At 42.3% G+C, this 18,595-nt stretch overlaps 1 protein-coding gene across 4 annotated transcripts; it reads left to right on the top strand.

Moving 5' to 3' along the window:
• The first annotated feature begins 1,530 nt into the window (after positions 1 to 1,530).
• Positions 1,531 to 15,920, top strand: MLF1 (myeloid leukemia factor 1). 4 transcript variants are annotated; one of them, XM_086618403.1, is made up of 8 exons: positions 1,531 to 1,673; positions 6,037 to 6,199; positions 9,111 to 9,155; positions 11,197 to 11,286; positions 12,176 to 12,304; positions 13,400 to 13,559; positions 14,141 to 14,273; positions 15,211 to 15,920. In XM_086618403.1, the coding sequence occupies exons 1-8, from the start codon at positions 1,531 to 1,533 to the stop codon at positions 15,311 to 15,313; spliced, it is 966 nt and encodes a 321-aa protein (XP_086474529.1). In that variant the 3' UTR covers positions 15,314 to 15,920. The 4 variants fall into 4 exon arrangements, with proteins under 4 accessions (XP_086474529.1, XP_086474530.1, XP_086474532.1 ...); XM_086618404.1 differs by having other exon boundaries at positions 1,598 to 1,673; positions 11,200 to 11,286; XM_086618406.1 differs by lacking the exon at positions 9,111 to 9,155 and having other exon boundaries at positions 1,598 to 1,673; positions 11,200 to 11,286.
• The last annotated feature ends 2,675 nt before the right edge of the window (positions 15,921 to 18,595 follow it).

The raw sequence follows: 18,595 nt of genomic DNA, 5'->3' as shown, positions 1-18,595 counted from the left end.
TGTAGTGGAGGGTGTCCCTGCCCATGGCAGGGGGGTTGGAACTGAATGGTCTTTGAGGTCCCTTCCAACCCAAACCATTCTGTGATTCTATGATTCTATAACTACAGTGCAGAGGACGTTACTACAACATTTATCATGTTTTCGTGTGCAGTTTGAAACCAAGCTCGACTCCTGTCTCTGAGGAATAAAAAAGTTCTTTGACAGCATCATAACCAGCACAAGATTTCGTTACAAAAATCCCCAAAGCGGCAGAGTTCACTTCCATGAGCACCACCCGACTTGTTTTATTTGCTAATCTCTCACCAGGAATGCACAAACAGTGCGCAGACCTCACCTGGGTAATCGATGGGTAACCCTTTTCCCGTCCTGCTTCCCTGCCCACCAGTCAGTCAGAATAAACGTTCCTGCTGTAACAACAGCTCCGACTCACGGAGCGCATCTCACGGCTGCGATATCACCGCTCGCTGGGATCTAAAGGGAAGGTTACACCAGTAGGCAGCAAAATCAATGCTCACCCGATTACAGATATTTTTCAAAAATATTGCAGGCTCAGTTCATTCATCTTTTATGTCGGTTTTACACTTCGGGCCAAACACCAGCAGAGCCGCTTCTGCAGCGTGATGGATCTTAGTGGAACGAAGGATCTGCTTTCATGACGGCCCTATGAATACTCCGATGGTCTCTAATCCCACCTGGTTATCCCGGGCACATTTTCTAGCTTTCCCCTAAAAAGTGGGATATTGACAGAGATGTGAGGAGAGGAGGGAAGAGCCTTCGCCTGCCTCTCCACGGGAGATGCAAGAGGGGAAACAACCCTCAGGCTCACGGCTCTGAGAAACTTTGCCATCTAGAGCAGGAGAATTTTTCCAAACACATAAGCGTTTTTCTCCACACTTATCCCATTTCATGCAGAACGGAGCTGAGAATCCCATACCTCTGGTTCTTTCAAACTGTCCTCCTTCCCGAGTAACTTTATGTACGACCACAGTTCTTACACACTCCCCTACACGCTCACAAGCACTCCGCTCTCCGGGAAACCTGGATACCACTCCCCATGTCTGTGCTCCAGCCTTTTAGCGAAACCTTCCTTCGGTGACCACACCGAGAGGGTTTCCTCGAGTTTCTCCTTTACAGGAGCACCGCACAACGCGGTCGCTTTATTTTACTGCCACCTACTGGAAAAAAAAAAAAAAAACCTTCATCATTTTTAAAATTGCCCCGGACGGGCCAGCGGGCCCCGGGCACAGACCGGACAACGCCGCACAGGAGCGAGGGTGGAGGCCGGGCCTGCTCCCCGCCGGGCCCCACACCCTTTCCGGGCCGGGCCGGGCCGGGCCCCGCCGCGCTGCCGGGCACAAAGGGGCTTCGGGAGAGGCGGCGCGGGGCTGCGGGCGCGGGGCCGCTCCGCGCTCCCCGCCGGGCCCCGCACCGGGCCCAGGCCCGAACCTCCCGCGGCGGCGCCAGTTGCCACGGCAACGGCGGCGCCCGGCGAGCCCCGCCCTTCTTCAGGCGTCACGGCCGCGGCGGCCAATGGCGGCGCTGCGGGGTGTCACGTGGGGCAGCGGGCGCCGCTGTGAGAGGGGCCGGCGGGGCCGGCGGGGCTCACACCGAGCGGGAGCCGGCGCCATGTTCGGGGGCTTCGGGCGCTGCTTTGAGGAGGACCCGTTCTTCCGGTGAGCCCCGCGGCGGGCGGCAGGGAGGGGGCGCGGGGGCCTGAAAGGGCGCTTCGGGGTTCCCGTCGGCCTGCGGAGGCCGCGTGTCCGTGCGGGGTTAGCCGCCGGGGTGGGTTGCGGTTACCCGGAACGACCGAACGCGCGGGGCGTCCTTTAAAGGTGTGTGTGGGATTAAATTGTCGCCGGTGATTTCGAACACCAGAGGCTCGGCTCTTACTCCCCTCTCCGCCAACGCTTCTGATCTTTCCGGCCTCATAGCGCAGTGAAGAATTTAATTATAATTCCATAGTGACGGCGACTGACGAGAAATCTTTGCCGCTGGTTTGAGTTGCTTGATTGTGTTTTTTTTCTTCATTTTCTTACAAAGCAGACAGGTGCTGGATGCTCTGGCTTTTCTGGGTTTATTTGGGTTTTTTGCTCTAGGCCGTTTCTGAGCCGCTGTTGTCGCTGCGGGCGCCGAAGGTAACAGCAGGTGTTTTTGCGTCAAAACTCTGCAAATGCGTGTGAGATTGGTAAAGGCAAAGTGTCTCCTTGTACTGATGTCCCAAGTGGATGGATGCTTTAGCCCAGCAAACGTGTTTTTTTTAATTTTATTTCTATACCATGAGCGCTTGGGGTAGAGAGTGTCCATGTATTAGACTCTGAAAGTTTATTTTCTGTGGGAATCTTCATTTGCCACTGGAACCTACATCGAAGTAGGGCATTGTGCGTATGGTCCCCAAGAGTGCTGGGACAGCCAAAGCTGCTGAAGTACCGAGTCTGGCCCCAATTTCTGTCTTTTGTCAGAAATCGTAGTCTGTAGTGGGTAAGAAGGAGATCGGAGAACTTGGAGGAGCCCGAGTGGTTTTAGTTTTTCTAAAGATGTGGAGCTTAATTCCAAGCATAGATAAGGGGTAGCGTTGGTGGGTGGATGAGGAAAGGGAACACACACCTTGTGGTGTGGGTTTGTTGGCCGTATCTTAGTTACAGGATACGTTAGCTGAGGCCCAGTTTGTACCTCTGCAAGGCCAATCTGCTGCTAGGCTGCAAAAGCATGTTCCTAGTGGTGGGATAAGTGTTCCAGGCCATGTTGGATGAGGCTTTGGGCAGCCTGGTGTAGTGGAGGATTTCCCTGCCCATGGCAGGGGGGGTTGGAACTAGATGATCTTTGAGGTCCCTTCCAACCCAAACCATTCTATGATTCTGTGATAGTTCCTGAAGCTGTGCAAGGTGCATTAGGACGCCTGTTTTTTAGGAGCACGTGCGCTGTTACGACAACTTCATCAGCTGTATGCAGAAAACTTCATCGTGCAAATCCTCTGCACAAAATGAAAATAATAATAATAATGGAAATGAACTCGTTTGTAGTAATTTATAGCGTGTGTTTGAAATATCAGTTGCTTTCCTCTTGTTTATTCATTCATTTTTATCGTAGCCACTGATGCGGTTTAAAATTGTAGGGAAAAAAGATTGCGGAGGATGAAGGAAGGGAATGTGTGTGAAAGAGATGAGAGAGATTGATAGCGAGATTAATTTTCCTGGTGCTGTCCTTGTCAACCTGTTTTGCATATCGTTAAGGAAATGAGCTGATTACTTCGGATAAGATTAGCTTCCAAAGCAGTGTGATAATAGGCTTCTGTTGCCTCACAAGGAGAGATTTGGACTGCTGAACTGTAAATAGTGCCTGAGTTAACAGAAACGTCCCCGTGTTGAGCAGCTGTCCTGGGGAAGCAGCAGTCTGTCAGCCCAAGTGCTGCCCAGGCCCAGCTGAGTTTCGTCCCTGGTAGCCTGGACAGGTGTAGAAGCTGCATCTTCTCTGCCAAGTGCAGTTGGCCTCTGTTTTTAATTCACCAGCACACAGCTTTTGTGGTGGTGTTCCAGGTGTTATCTCCAGTGTGGTTCTGCAACTTCAGGCTTACGTAACTTCCTAAGTAAAAAAAAAAAAAAAAAACAAAAAACCAAAACATATCTAATATGAAGTACAGTTTTCAAAAATAAACTGAATTTATTGTCCAAGGACACTGATTTTTCAACTGACCAGAAACACACCCTGAAGTAAGGAGTAACGTTGTACTTTTACTATAACACCGTGAAAGGTTTCAGCTGTAACATCCAGCCGTAAACTTTGGAGTTCAAGCCTGAATCATGCAAGAATTTATCTCTGATAGTAAGAAGCTGTGTTTCTGAATTGTTTCATAGACCTTTCCTTTTTCTTAAAACAAACAAACAAAAAAAACCCCCACAAACCAGTAACAAAACTCCACAGATTTGGATGCAGGTATGAGTGTATCAAATAGATATAGTGTGAATGGCCAAGAGAAGTTGCCAGAGAAATTGAAATAAGGCAAAAAGGACAATTTCACCAGGTATGAAGCATTACCTTATGTCAGGTGAGATGTATTACAGCACATCATGCACACTAAATTCAACCAATTTTTCTTATCTACATTAAATCTATGGAATCTTGTTTTTCTTATGATGTGTCATAGAAAACGTATTTTATGAGTGTCCTACTTCTTTTGAACTGGAAGGGACTGGGGACAAATGTTGTTCTGCATAAGTTAGTGATGGAATACAGTTCCTATTTATTTATGTTTTGGTAACCAAACTGATCTGGAGCTTGTGGTGTGCAAAATAGATTTGATGAAGTATGCATATACTGTGGTGGTGTGTGAGCTTCCCTCGACTTGGCTTGTGCGGTGACTTTTTCCATCTGTTTTTCGTCCTGTGAAAAGTGAGGGAACCCTTGGAGCTGCTTATCACCTTAGGACTGAAGCTAAAGCCAGCAGTCATGTGAGTGGGGCAGGTTAGGGTCTGCTTGATGACAATGGTAAAACTACTTAAAAAAACTAAAGGTCTGTTTGCACCGGAGTGAGTTAAGTATGTAGCTTAAAGAGTTATTGTCAAAAAAATCCTGTTTGAAAATCAATCCAGTGTAATGTTTGTAACCTTATTTCTTTTTCACTTAAAAGGGGGGGGAAAAAAGTAATTAAATGTGACTTTGGCACAAGAAGAGAGTACAAGGTGAAGAGATCCAAGTGGCCAGGTGGTGTGGAAGTTAGTTTTCATGAGACTGGAGATAAGGGGTGGGGAGAACAGAAAAGCTGTTCAGGAGGTGTTCAAGAGATGGTTGGGTATTGAAGAAGTCAAGAGCAACAACCTGAAGCTTTTCTTCATGGAGGCATGAGATGTGATGGGAAACATTGCGGTGTCCTGGAGAGAAGGAGGGTGTGAGGTGTCTGGGGAGTGCCAGGAGACTGAGAGGAAGGAGGATGAGGTGCTGTGAGGTCTAAGTAAACATACCTGGGAAATGACTGTGAATGTTAAGAACGTGGAGTTCAGCGGAATAGCCAAGGGAGATGAAGGGAGGAAATGAAGCATGTGCTTTGTTTGAAGTGATAATTTGCAGCCTTGGAGCACAGGCCACAGTACTGATCATACACTGTGCTTCTAACAAAATCACATTTTGCTCCTCTTTTGGCCTCGGTTAGAAACACTCAGTTCGTGTCCAAACTAGGGAATGCAGACAATTAAGGAAGTAGTAATGGAGACCAGTTTGAGCAACGTCTTACCTGCGAGCCAAGCTTTGGGAGGACTGCTGGGGTTCCGTAGGGTTTGGGAAACAGAGGTTGAGTGTTGAGAAGGAGGAGGGAAGAGGAGAAAACTAACAGAAAAGCAAAAAACCAATAAGACTCATTCTTCCTAAGCAGAGAAAAGGGATGCAAGAACACGATTTGAGGAGGAAAGGGAAGGCAAAGATGCAAGTGGGTGACTAAAGGAGATGGAGCTGGCTTGAGTTTGGAGGATAGTATGTGGATTTGAGCATGTGGGTCAAGGAGGACGGAAAGAGAATGGGAGCAGCCAGGAAAATAAATGTGAGGGGTGAGGGTGGGAATGTAGGGGGACACAATGAGTGCAGTGAGTAATACTGTGCCAAGTGTTGGAAGCTGGAAGTGAAGAAGGAGAGGGAAAAAAAAAAAATTATTTTAGTATCAGGGGTTGGATGTAGAAGTAGTGATAAATAAATACAGGCCAGTTTTATAGTTCCTGGCAGACAGTAAACATAAGCTGGAATGAAAGGTGGCCACAAAGGATGGAATATTTTGGAGAAGACGAGGGAAGAGAAAAGCAATATGGGTACCCAAGAACATAGGAGAGCAGCTGAGAAGACAAAAGAACCAAAACACCCAACTGACCCGTGAGATGGGAAGAAAAGTGAAAGAAGGGAGAGTTTGTGAGGAACAGGAGACTGCCCAGTTGGGTCCTGTTAAAATAAATAACCATATGGAATGTTTTAAAAAATTGAGTTTTGAAAACTTCGGAGCTGTTTTATGTAGCTCGGAATAAAACCCAATGACTTTGTGGTGAAACATCTCTGTTTCAGCGACCCTTTTGCTGCACACCATGAGTATATGCGGCAGGTGATGAGAAGCTTTGCGGATCCTTTTGGACGAGATCCATTTCTCAGCATCACGGATGGTGGGGAGAGAACAGCAGATCGAAGAGCGCGCCAGGACACGCAGGTTGCCCTCAGAGGAAATCGCAGAGTAAGTATTTTCTGAATCTCTAAGGATTGCTCCATGGAATTTACACTTACTGGTAATACAGTTGGCTTCAGATTTCCGTTTCTGTTGAACTTGGTGCAGTGGAAACAAGAGGCTTTGCTCAGCTATTGCAACCTTGGTCACATCGTTTCATCGCTGAGTAAAGTGTGAGTAATATCTCTCTTGGTTCCTTAATGAGCTGTTATTTAGCACTGACACACCTCTGGTAGGACTAGTAACAAGTCTGCATGTTATTGAACATACAATATTTAGTGAATCAAACTAAACATTTATCAAACGTTTTGTTTAATAAATATTATGTATGGAATGTTTCTATTACAGAAAGGCATTAAAAACATCCAAACACAGAGTCTTCTCGGAACACTTCTTTCTTTTTATGATACCTTTACCTAAAAAGGTACCTCAGTCCGTTTATGCCCTCACTCTGCTCGTTAGTATCTTGTGTCTAGTTAGTTATTTAACACAAAGCTGTGTTTCAGCTGCCTAAGCAGCACCTACACAGGTATTTTAAACCCTATTTCAACTTTGCAACTGTGATTAAAGGCCTCCCATTCTGTAGTATTCTTAGTGTTTCCTTTAGAGATAAGACTGTAAGAATTAAAGCTCAGGGAAATGGATACAAAACCTGGTATTTCTGTAAATTACACCTGACCCTGGCAAGGATCTGTGTTACATAAAGTACCTTTACAGCTCTCTGGACATGAAGGACAATTTTATCTTATACTTCGCAGCTGAATCTTATCTAGTTGCTGTATTTAGAAAGGCTGTACGTTGGAAGTTGGTTCCTTTCCCTCCACTAAATACTTTGCAGCTGAATGATCTCTTACTTTAATGAACACATTGGATTTAAAAAAAAAAAAAAGTGGAAGACAAAACAGGTTACAAGGGCTGGTGGAACTCGGCCAGATTTGGTGGGGGTTGTTCAAACCTAGACAGTTAGAGCTTAATAAAGGGAGCTGGAACAGACTGTCGCCTGCGAGTCAAAAGGGGAACTGTCAGATTCTTTCCTCTGCTCGTACGCCGCAGTTAGTTTCAAATATAGATGGTGCTGTAGCTAATTAGGGCGTGATCTTTCCTCTACTGAAGCAGATTCTTAGGCCTTGCTTCTGCAGATGCTTAAATCCAGATCAGACTTCTTTTTTCTTTAGAAAAAGAATATGTTTTTTGGCAGCGAGGGATAAACATGAGGCATGGAAAACTCATATATCTGTGGTTACAGAGGGGAGTTAAAGGTGCAAGAGCGTTGTGTTCTTTTGATAAGCACAGAAGAATTCCACACCTGCTAAAATCTTTCCAGTTAATGTTCCTCATGTTTCACCTACGAGTTGTCAGATGTCACAGAAGACTGAGTACTGGTTATCTGACCCCTGTGGTGTCTTAACTGCTTCTACTGATTTCCCTCCAGAAGGGATTCAAACACTTAGATTGTTACGTAGGAAAAGATGGATGTCTTTACTACCGTGTAAAATAATACACTTTGTTGAAATTGCCCATTACTGATATTGTAATTCCATGTTTGAGTAAAGTGCCTAAAACTGCTTCACAAGGAACAAAAATTGTTGCAACGACTCAGTGTGCATCCATGTAGTGTTCAAATCTGAAAATGCTTTTCCTTTCTCAAGCAGGTTTGCAGGGTCAGTTTTGAGCCTCTTTGAGGGAAGGAGAAAAGGGGTGAAACATCTGAAGAGATACTGTCGTTCAGTTTTGTTTAGGTGTCTGATTGTCCTATATATTAGGCAACTATTAACAGCTTGTAGTATGTAAAATAAAGGGTTTATAAACTTTTAATGACTAACAACTTTATTTCTGAGGTTATCCTTTTGCACTTTATATATTTATATATATATAAAATAATATAATATGTGGGGTTTTTTTATGTCACCACATATTAGACAGAACTGCAATCTGAAAGGGTTCATAAAGGTATTCAAGAATCAGGTAATTCCTTTCTTTTGTACTTAAAGTTCTTGTAAAGTGTTTGGTACTTGTGTCTAACCAGCCTTTCTTTAGGTAGGCTTTTACATAACTCTCCAGTCTTAGTTTCCTGGAAACATCCATTTGTTTTCCAGCATCTCCCTGCCCTGTCATATAGGGATATTCAATATCAGCTGGTCCAACAGGAACTGTGTGTGCTGGTGTTTATAGCTACATCTATTTATACAAGTGCAGAAGAATATGACTTGCTCATGGGGATTTGTCTTCGGCTGGTTCTGTATATGATGATGGATTTACCCAGAACTTCTTTACAGTGACCTTTGAAACTGCTGTTTTGTTTCTCACAAGGCATGTATGGATATTTTGCAGAAATATTTTGTGTTTTTACTTTAATCTCTTGTATTACATAAAGAGTGCTTGTGGACAGATCAGCTGCATCACTTAATTTTTTTAAGCTCTAAAATTGAATGCCAGCCTTCTGAATGTAATTACATAAATTCCCATTAAAGGGACTATTGATTTGTTGATTTTAATCAGTTTTCAGTGATGGAGTTCATTCTATGTCAGCAGAATGAAGTGTTTTCAGAGAAGTGGGTGATGTCTGAAGCACTGTGCCACGTTTTAAATAACTTCAGTACAAAGATTGCTATGGTATACAAATGTTTCTCAACTTCTAGCTTCAGGTGCCTCTAGTACATACATACAACTGTGACTCAAGTGTGGTGACAGCTACTTTCCAATATAATTAGTAGAACTATATTATTTCCACATACCCAGAGCCTGCTTCATATTATATTCTCGTAGCATTTTATAAATTGCCAAGGTGGTCTTGAGTGACTGGTTTTATTTGATCAGAACTGTTTAGTATCACCTGCTCTATAGGGAAGTGCCCCAGTTGCTTCTGCTGTGTCTGGTAACAGGTACAATAACTAAAAGACACTGGTCCTTTTTCTTCTAGGCCACAAGCTGCTCCCTCATGCCCTTTGCAGGCTTTGGTAGAGTGGTTAGTATCCTGGGAGCGGTAATCCTTGTAGCTCTTGCTAATGTGTGCATACTGTCTGCGTAACTAAAGCGTGCACAAAAGCTAGTCTCCATGTGCTTGCCAACAGCTTTTGCTGGTGTTGAGATATGTGGAACAATGTCATTCCAGAAAAAATATTTTTATTATTTTTCCATATTAAGTGAAAATGTGGGGGTAGACTGAATACACTGATGTCAAGATTGGAAAAGTTACTACTTAGCAGCTGGCTTTTCTGCTCAACAATGCATTCATTGGTGCTTGATCTCTGATGGATAGGAAAGAAATAATCCCTGGAGAGTGACTCCAAATTTTGGGTGCTGCCTGTAGATGGACACTAGTGGCTTGGAGTTTGTTTGTGTTCATGGTTCCAGCAAAAGGTGTAGCACTGGTCACAGCCAAGACAAGCCAGCTTCTGGAGGCAGCGTTTCCACTGGAACTGGGCTTGGAATGGTTTTCAGCTGTAGTTTGTTGAGAGTCTGGAATATCTTGTAAAAGATCTGTAAAAAGTACCTGAGGAAAAAAAAACAAGTTTATTGTTACAACCCTCATGGAGTTTTTTGCTTCCTTTGGAAGGTTTTAAAGAGTCCTCAGATTGAAAACCAGTAGCTTAGAGAGTGGCTCTGCCTTTCAGAGCAGATAAAAATGAGCCTGGATCTTTGAATTTTTGGATCTAAAGGTATTACTTGTTAAATTGTATCTTCCACAGGGGCAAATTTGCAACTTGCTGTATGCAAAAATTGTATTAGCTAACTAAAGTTATTTTCTTTATTAACTGCCCAGGCTGTGGTTTTACTCCCACTGCCCCAGTCTATGGCTTGTCATTCCATAGGTACAGCTGATTACTGGGCAGTGTCACTGGTCAGCCTCCAGATTTCCAGCTGTAGAAGGCAGTTTCTGGAGTTACTGACACTTGCAATGATTCGATGCCCTAAACTGTCTGTAATTATTGCCTGGAGATTTGCCTTAAGGATTCAGATTTCTCGCTACTCCAGAAATAAATTGAAGATTTTCTATACCTGAATTTTACTTAGCTTTGTGCTTAAACTGCAGATTTGATTGCTCTCAACTAGCATGCTCCAACCAGAGGTGCTTGTGTCAGAAACCAGGCAGCCCAGTGCGGGGTTTGAACAGGTCCTGAGGAAGAGTCCATGGTAGGATGGGAAAGGCAGGGTGAGAAATCATCTTTATCATCACCACCTGCTGCACTGGGGAGAAGCCCAGAGGATGCTCCTCATTTGGGACAGCATTGCTGTTTTCCCAGACAGTCACTTAGGAGAGTTCACCCTTTCCCTACTTTCAGTCTCCCTGTCTCTTTTTTTTGGGGAGGGGGGTTGTTTTCTTCCCAAGGTTGCCTTCATCAGTGTGGTCAGTATATGCCATCAGCTACAGATCGTGTTAATCAAGTTCTGTGCACGTAAACCTGTCTTAATATCTATCCTCTGTGCAACACGGGATCTCCTGCTTGCATGTGAAAACAAGGAATGAATGTTTGGTTGAATGCATCTACAGCATCAAGTAATTAATCTGGCATTAAAATACTAAGTTATGGTTCTCTGATTTTTTCCACACTGCCCCTTTATGCACTACTGCAAAGGAACAGCTGTGTCTGCTGGGATGCATTTTCAGTGTGATTCCTCATAAATTAAGGAATTGGCATAATACAGATAATTTGATTTTCAAAATGTTACATGGCATGGAGAGTCTTACAGTACTTTTTACAGCAGAAGTCACGTTCGAAGGTGTATGAAAAGAGTTATTGCAAATTGGCTGTGATATGAGGTTATTTTGATATGTTAGTGTCAAATATTTCACTTCTTTCAACTTAATAATCTAAGCTCTCCGTGCTAACTTCCAATTTTTCATTGGAAAAGATGCATTTTGGCTTGTCTATGTCTGTGAATTGCAGTCTGTGAAAGCCTTTTTGATGGTTTGATTTGCATCAAAAAATGCATGTTAAAAAAATAACCCACAGCTTCAGAAGAGCCAGAAGACTGAGTTTTAATTTTCATGTCTTTTCTTTTAGCAGGATGCAGATTTTGGGGAACCTTTTTTTGCAATGGACAGGATGATGTCAAATATGAGAAACAGTATGCTGGAAATGCAAAGAAAATTCGTAAGTTTTTAAAAATTTGTTCTAAAATTAATCGTATTGAGGAATGACAGTTGTTTAAAATATCACTCAAAAGGTCCTGTCAAGAAAAAGGTTTTCAGTCTCAAGCAGATAGTAAGATTTTTTGTTCTTTTTTTTGCCTCCAGACTATATAATGGTTATAATTCTCTATGCTGTCACTGATTATTTGCCAGCAACAGTACTTCAAATGTGTGCTTGATTCTCTGGGGGTCAGAACTGCTCGCAGTTATCTGGTCTCTGGCTGTTGCCAGAGCTGACACCTTAAACAGGAGCAGTTCAAAGTGTTACTGCACACTTAAAAACCAGCAAAAATACAAACTCCTAAATGTCACCCTGCATATAGACTTTCCTCTGATTTTATTTTCGGTGCTGCTGCTTTTTATTTTGCAGTCTTTGAAGATAACAGTGGTATCTTAAGTGTTGCTGAGTATATTTACTGTGTTTTACTGGCCTTGTAAAATGGTTTGTAACAACTGTGTGGGACTTGCTCAAGTCCTGTTTCACCTGAACACTTCACACACCTTACCATATACTGCATGTGACAAGACTGTTGTAGGTTGTATCTTCATTACTAAACTAAACTACACCAGGGGTATGCATTTGAGCAGTTGCTTACTGCTGCCTGTACTTTTATTTGCTTTTTTTTATTCGTGTTTCCTGGCATGGGGAGGCCTGTGGCCAGACAAGGCTGGGACAGGAGCGACGGCATATCAAGTGCCAAGGTCTCCTCCCAACAGGCCTCATCTGTGGTGCCAGGGTGAATTCTTCAGAGGGGTATTCTTTTTCATAATAAGTCAGTCCTAGAATGTCAGAAGCACCTATTATCTACAAGTTTTAACTTTTATTCATGAGAAGTCTGCATTGCTTGCAGGATGACCTGTCCATCCATCCGGACACGCACACGTTCAGCTCCTCCTCTGTGATGACGTACTCCAAAGTAGGCGATGAACCACCAAAAGTTTTCCAGGCTTCAGCTCAGACACGCACAGCTCCAGGAGGTGTAAGTAGTGCTGAGATGCAGCAAAAAGGTGGTGTGTAATTATCAGAATCTATACCAAACCACAGTTTCCTTCAGGTTCTTTTTACTGGAGACAGTTACTCTTATAATTTAGAAAAATATATGTCTGTTTAAATATTGCTCTCTATTAAAGGCTTCTTGAGCTGAAGTGCTGTTTTCTTCCTTGTAATTTGTATGCTTCTAAGTATACATCTGAATAAATTGTATTTACATACATACATAATTGTATGCCTGTCAAAGACTGGAAAAACAGTGCCAGAACTGATTCTTCAAGGCGCTCTCCAACGTCTTTCTCTTTGCCATAATTAATCCTCCTCTTGTACATTGAAAATTCTGTGTAAAAGGTAATGTAGCAAGAGGCAGTCTATTTATGCAAAACATGGCTTCAAATTATCCCCTCTACTCCAGCACTTTTAAACACTTACGTAACGCTTCAGACGGAGATGCCCTTTCAGCGACTTCCTCGCAGCTGTTGCGTCTAATTCTGCTACGAAATTTGAATTTGAATTTGAACCCTGCAGCAGGGTTCACGAAAGACTATATGCCAGCAGCGAAGGCCGTTGAGCGTGATTGGCTGGGGGATATGGTCAAGCTCGAGCAGACACTCAGTTATCAAAAAGGTTCTAATAATATACCTGTGAACACAGTGATGAGTGGTTGCCTGGGTTTCGAGCCAGTCAACATGACAACCAAGTAATTAGTTGTCCCTTCATGCTGGGAATACTGGCACGGGCTGTTACTCCTTCTGTTGTCAAGGAGAAGGTTGAAGACTTGTCTGTGTGTAGTATATTTAGACGAGGCTTTTTTTTCCCCAACAACTAATATCCAGTATGGATGTTACTTAAGAAGCTTTTGGTGTTCTTGTTTAATCTCCCTGTCTGTTGCCAAAGAGAAAATAAGCTTGATCTGTGCTTGCTTGATGTATTTTCAGCCAACACGGTGAATGAGACAATTGGAAAAGCCTGTAAAACTGAACTTTTTTGAAAGAAAGATATAAAAACTTTGAGGAAGAAAGTTTGATTAAAAAAAAATAACGTTTTTTGGTTGGAAGGACACTTACTCACCTTTTTTGTACAGGTTAAGGAGACAAGAAAAGCACTTAAGGATTCTGAAAGTGGACTGGAAAAAATGGCTATTGGTCATCATATTCGTGATCGTGCCCATGTCATTAAAAAATCAAAGAACAGCAAGACTGGTGATGAAGAAATGAACCAAGAATTCATCAACCTGGATGAAAGTATGTTTTTTATGCAGGTCTCTAACGGGCTGTTAACACTGTTGTATCACATACCAATTTCCAAGTTGCTGCTTGAGACATCTTAAGAGACTGTTTTTCAGACAGTCTGAAAGCTGCAAATCACGTTTCCTTAGTTGATATAAATTTGAGTGACTGAAAAAGTAACCAGTTAGACTGGAAAATGTTGTGTTGCAAAGCAGTTGGTACTGTTTGCATGTACAATAGCTGCTCGTGTTTGAAAGTACGTTTAATGATATTGTTCCAAACCAACTTTTAACAGAATTTTGCTACTTGCTGTGTGCTTGTCACTAATATAAAATACATATTTAGGAGATGAATGGTTAAAATGTGTATATACTTGTAAAACACAGTGCCTTTCAGGTTTTTTTTATTTATACAGCTTCCTGCCAGTATGCTTGTCTCTTACAGATCCCCTAGAAATAGTTTGCAGGCCACGTGGAGAATCATGGACCATAAGTTTAAAAAACCACTGTTCAAAACCCCCTATTTTCATTACATCGTTTTTTACTATCTTTTTTGCATTCATTACAAATAAAAAGTGAACTTTAACTGTTTTTCAGCTGAGGCCCAGACCTTTGATGAAGAGTGGCAGAAAGAGATTATGAAGTTCAAGCCATCTAGAACTAGATGCACTGTAGAAGCTCCAAAATACAGAAGTATTCATCACATCCCCAAGGAAGATGGATTAAGAAGGTAAAAATAGCTTCCTACCAAAGTAAGGAAATACTAGCAGCAGAATAAAAATTCAGTTCTGAAGCAATCTGTTCAATAACAAACAATGCTTACTCACAATCTGAGGAGAAATAGCATGTTTTATTCCTCCTCTTCTCATGATGCCACAATAAACAGTGTAAGGCAGTATTTTGTTAACTAAATTTTGAAGAAATTTAGTATTTTTGACTTTGACAATTACTTAATGAATTGATAGGCAAAACCAGTGTGTTTTTCCTAGAGAAACATGCCAGTGTTTTTTAGTTCTGCTATGTAGAAATGTGGTAGCTGCCCCCACAGTCATTAAAACGGGTGAGTTGCATTAAGGTATAATCCTTATGGAGGGCTAGGTCGATCTGTTCTCTTGGATAAAAGGAAAGACACCTTCCATACAGCTGGAGACACACACCTCTCTTGAGGGTTAATTTCAAATGAGGCCTCTTTTAATCCTAAAATCAGGACATCTGTGTAGCAATGAGGATTTTATCTGCAAATGCAGGAGCTGCCCTGCATAGACGACTATCTGCCACGCTTCAGGTTTTTTTCCTCTCCTGTTGTGGTGTCAGCAGAGGTTGTGACACCTCCATCAGTCGTGTTTGGTAGGAGATGCTGCAGAAGGGAAATACTCCTCTTCTGTAAACTGCACGGAGCACTTTCCCCTCCAGCACATCCTCAGTTCCAGAGGTCGGTCACAGAGGCTACTTGACCTTCAATTTCAGTTTTCAAACTAAGCTGTTTCTTCTCCTCAAGTGTGCAGGATGAGGAAACAGTCCAGCTCTGTGCTGGTAACAATGGAAGTAGTTTTGGAGGGAGAGTCAAATCTGTCTGACAACTAAAATAACTATACCTCCACATAAGTAGTTAATAAAAGGTATGTTCCTGCACATGGCTGTGATTTCTTTGTTGCTCTTTATTTCAGAGAGAAACCACTTGCAATTGCGGGTTCCAGGGAGCCCAGAGTTTCTGTGGAGAATCTCAGCGTGAAAGGAACACATGTCCCCATCAAAAGCAGCAAAAAATAAATCGCTTCCATTCTCCATTTGAATGGAGTTTCTTCGGAGAGGATAATGGTGCTGCATTGCTTATGTTCATATAAGTATCCACGTATACATGACCAATCTCTGTTTTTTGTTTTAGTATTAGCGTGCCTTGCTACTCTTTTTTTTAACAACCCAATGTTCTTAAAACTTCAGATCCTTGGTTAAACCATCTAGTTTCAGAAATTAAAAAACCAACACCACTTAAAAGCACTTTAATGGATTATCACTAATTCTGGGGTTTTTTTTAAATCTTTTATTTGTAAGATTTTTCTGCACCAGTCTCAGACTTTTTATTAAGCCTGGTAATGCAACTACTTTTTCCCCACACTCTCTATTATTTGCACAGAAAGCAAACTTTCTTTTTATGCTGTAGGGCTGAAAATAATTATTTATTTTCTAGGCGATACAGCAATTAATAGCAATTTGAATACACTATAGCCACTATATATATCTTTATCTCTTTAAAATAATAAATTATTATAGAATTCCAAGTTTCACCTTGATTTAACACGAAGAAAAATGAGAGGAAATACTAAAATCACAAATACTTTAAATAAATTTTAGTTTATCAGCATCCTTATGTTCATAAGCTGTGTTTGCATCTCTCATTTTCTGTGCCTCGACTGTCAGTTTCGAATTTCTGATCCTTCCTGTGCTTCCTTTGGAGGTGGCCCATTATTTTTCATTCTTGAAGAATCTCCGTAGTAGCTTTTGATTATTCTGTAATAATACCACTGTGTTCTCAAACTGAGCTGTAAGTATTAGTTATTAATCAGAAAAACGTGGCAGAAATTGGTTGAGTAGGCAGTGGTTTAACTGGATAATGAACAATTACATTATTTCCTCTGAAAAGCTAAAAGAGCCTCGTGTACAAGAAACTGTTTCCCCTGTCAGCTGAGATGAGATGTATTTGTGTTCTTTTTTTTTTTTTGTCCTGTTCCAGTGGATGCAGAATGATCCTAAATCTGACACTTGATCTCTGTTGTTGTTGTTGTTTGGTTAGTCTGATGTTCTAGAGGCAAGCCAGCTGTGTGACCGAGAACAGGAAAGGTCTTTGTGTTAGAAGTGGTAAATTAAGCAGAATCCATCCCCATGTCGTAGCGTCAATAATTTCTGTAGACTATAATAGTACAGCACTAGCACTACAGCGTGTATTTCAAGGCTGAAACATTATAGTGTAGCCTTGGGGGAAAAAAAAAAAGCACTATTTATATGATAAAAGAAAATAGGTTTAGTAAGTTTAGTATTTGGCTAAAAAGTAAGTGGCCTTTAAATCATATCTTTCTGCAGATTCCCCAGATTATTTAATTCTGCATTTGTTGATGTGCAAAACTAATCAAAAGTACTTTTGAGGAACTCTGTCAAAGGAAAGACAAATGTTTCTTTGCTTGTTAATTGGAATGGTCTCTTCCTTTTATTGGAGCAAATACCAGTGGCACCAAGTTTATGCTACAGAACCATTCTACGAGCAGTCAAGGTAAGAGGGTGGCAGGAGGGTAGCAACCTCTGCCCGAGCTGGCTGAAGCTGTGGTATCACAGCCACGCTTGCCAGAGGGGGTCTGCCAGAGCCCAGAATCTAAAGGGTGCTTTTACTCTCCTAAAAAGTAAGAGTACAACTCCGACCTTCCATACCCTGAGGACATTAATTTTGTAATAAATGTCACTGAGAATATGAGGCCATGGAGGTGTTTTCCCGGTATGTCACTTAAATTTCCCAGTAATAAACAGCAGAAAAGCTTTTCAAGTTGTAACTTCAGAAGTCTTTGATTTGAGAGATGCTGCTATTTAACAGCAAATAGTATTCATCAGACAACTTGTATTTTTGTCTGTGCTTTACTGAGGTTAAAAAACATGATAGGTACACCTAATAAACTGAGTACATACTAGGGTTTTAAAATCACAGTGGAAAGAGGCTACTAGTCGTTACAGATTACTTTGTTACGCAAAATGATGTTCTAAAATGTAATGCAGAAGAAATTGTTCTATGTAGAAACATCTGCAACTAATTCTTTAATAAAGTTATTTATTATTGTTATTGTTTGGCTTTCTCTACTCCACAAAATGATTTCTTTTGAGCTGCTGTGACACATTCTTACATGTGACACCAATAGCAATGCGATGAGGGAAAGTGTGTCCCTGGCTTTCCAGAAGGAAAACATGCATTGAGCACAAAATGTTTGCTAGAAGGAAATAGATGGGGATGGGACTTGAGTCTGGTGATGGCCTGGCTGCTTCTCTGCTTCAGAAGGGCTCTTGGAGTCTTCTTGGGCATGAAAGACTGTTCTTGGTATGATCCTGACAGCAGGGGATTTCTTTTTATCCATATATTTGAAAATATATGGAGCTTTCTTGAGCTATGATGTGAACCTTACCATGCCACCCATTCGACAGCTATCACGTGCATGCTCTTGATACCAAATGCGAGGATTTCTTCTATCGTGGTGTTGAGTAGAGTCACGCAGAGTAACTGCATCAAATTCACCTCCTGGTGTAAGTGGGGATGTTGTTTGTGTATCTGTGACACTGACTTAACGCAAACTTTCTTGCTATTGTAACACAACATTCCAAAGTGTTAGGAGTTGGTACCTGTGCTCCACACAGCTGCCTCTTGCTCCTCGTGAGATTTTATCTTTCTTTTTCATGCAGTGCCACGCACTTGGTCAGTCACAGGGAGCCCGGCCCTTCAGTTGTTTCTAATTAGGAAACTTCTGCGTATGTCTGTGAACAGTGTCCCTGTACTTGACACTGGGCTTTGTCTGAGTGGCCTTTTTGTTTTTGTAAAATCATAGTTATAGTATTAGAATCACAGACTGGTTTGGGTTGGAAGGGACCTCAAAGACCATCTAGTTCCAACCCCCCTGCCATGGGCAGGGACACCCTCCACTACACCAGGTTGCCCAAAGCCTCATCCAACCTGGCCTTGAACACTTCCAGGGATGGGGCAGCCACAGCTTCTCTGGGCAACCTGTGCCAGTGCCTCACCACCCTCAGAGGGAAGAATTTCTTCCTAATATCCAATCTAAATCTCCCCTCTTTCAGTTTAAAGCCATTGCCCCTTGTCCTGTCACTCCACCCCTTGTCCAAAGCCCCTCTCCAGCTTTCCTGGAGCCCCTTCAGCTGCTGGAAGGTCTCCCCAGAGCCTTCTCTTCTCCAGACTGAACGATCCCAACTCTCTCAGCCTGTCTCCATAGCAGAGGTGCTCCAGCCCTCGGATCATCTTTGTGGCCTCCTCTGGTCCTGCTCCAGCAGCTCCATGTCCTCGTG

The sequence above is a fragment of the Tauraco erythrolophus genome, chromosome 11, assembly GCF_009769465.1.
Source record: "Tauraco erythrolophus isolate bTauEry1 chromosome 11, bTauEry1.pri, whole genome shotgun sequence".
NCBI classification, from domain to species: Eukaryota; Metazoa; Chordata; class Aves; order Musophagiformes; family Musophagidae; genus Tauraco; species Tauraco erythrolophus.
This window is presented reverse-complemented; position numbering and strand designations above follow the sequence as displayed.

Coding starts and splice junctions, on each gene's coding strand:
- MLF1 (XM_086618403.1), top strand. CDS start 1,531: ATGGCGGCGCTGCGGGGTGTCACGTGGGGCAGCGGGCGCCGCTGTGAG. Junction 12,305..13,399: donor CACGCACAGCTCCAGGAGGT/GTAAGTAGTGCT, acceptor TTTTTTGTACAG/GTTAAGGAGACAAGAAAAGC. Junction 13,560..14,140: donor ATTCATCAACCTGGATGAAA/GTATGTTTTTTA, acceptor ACTGTTTTTCAG/CTGAGGCCCAGACCTTTGAT.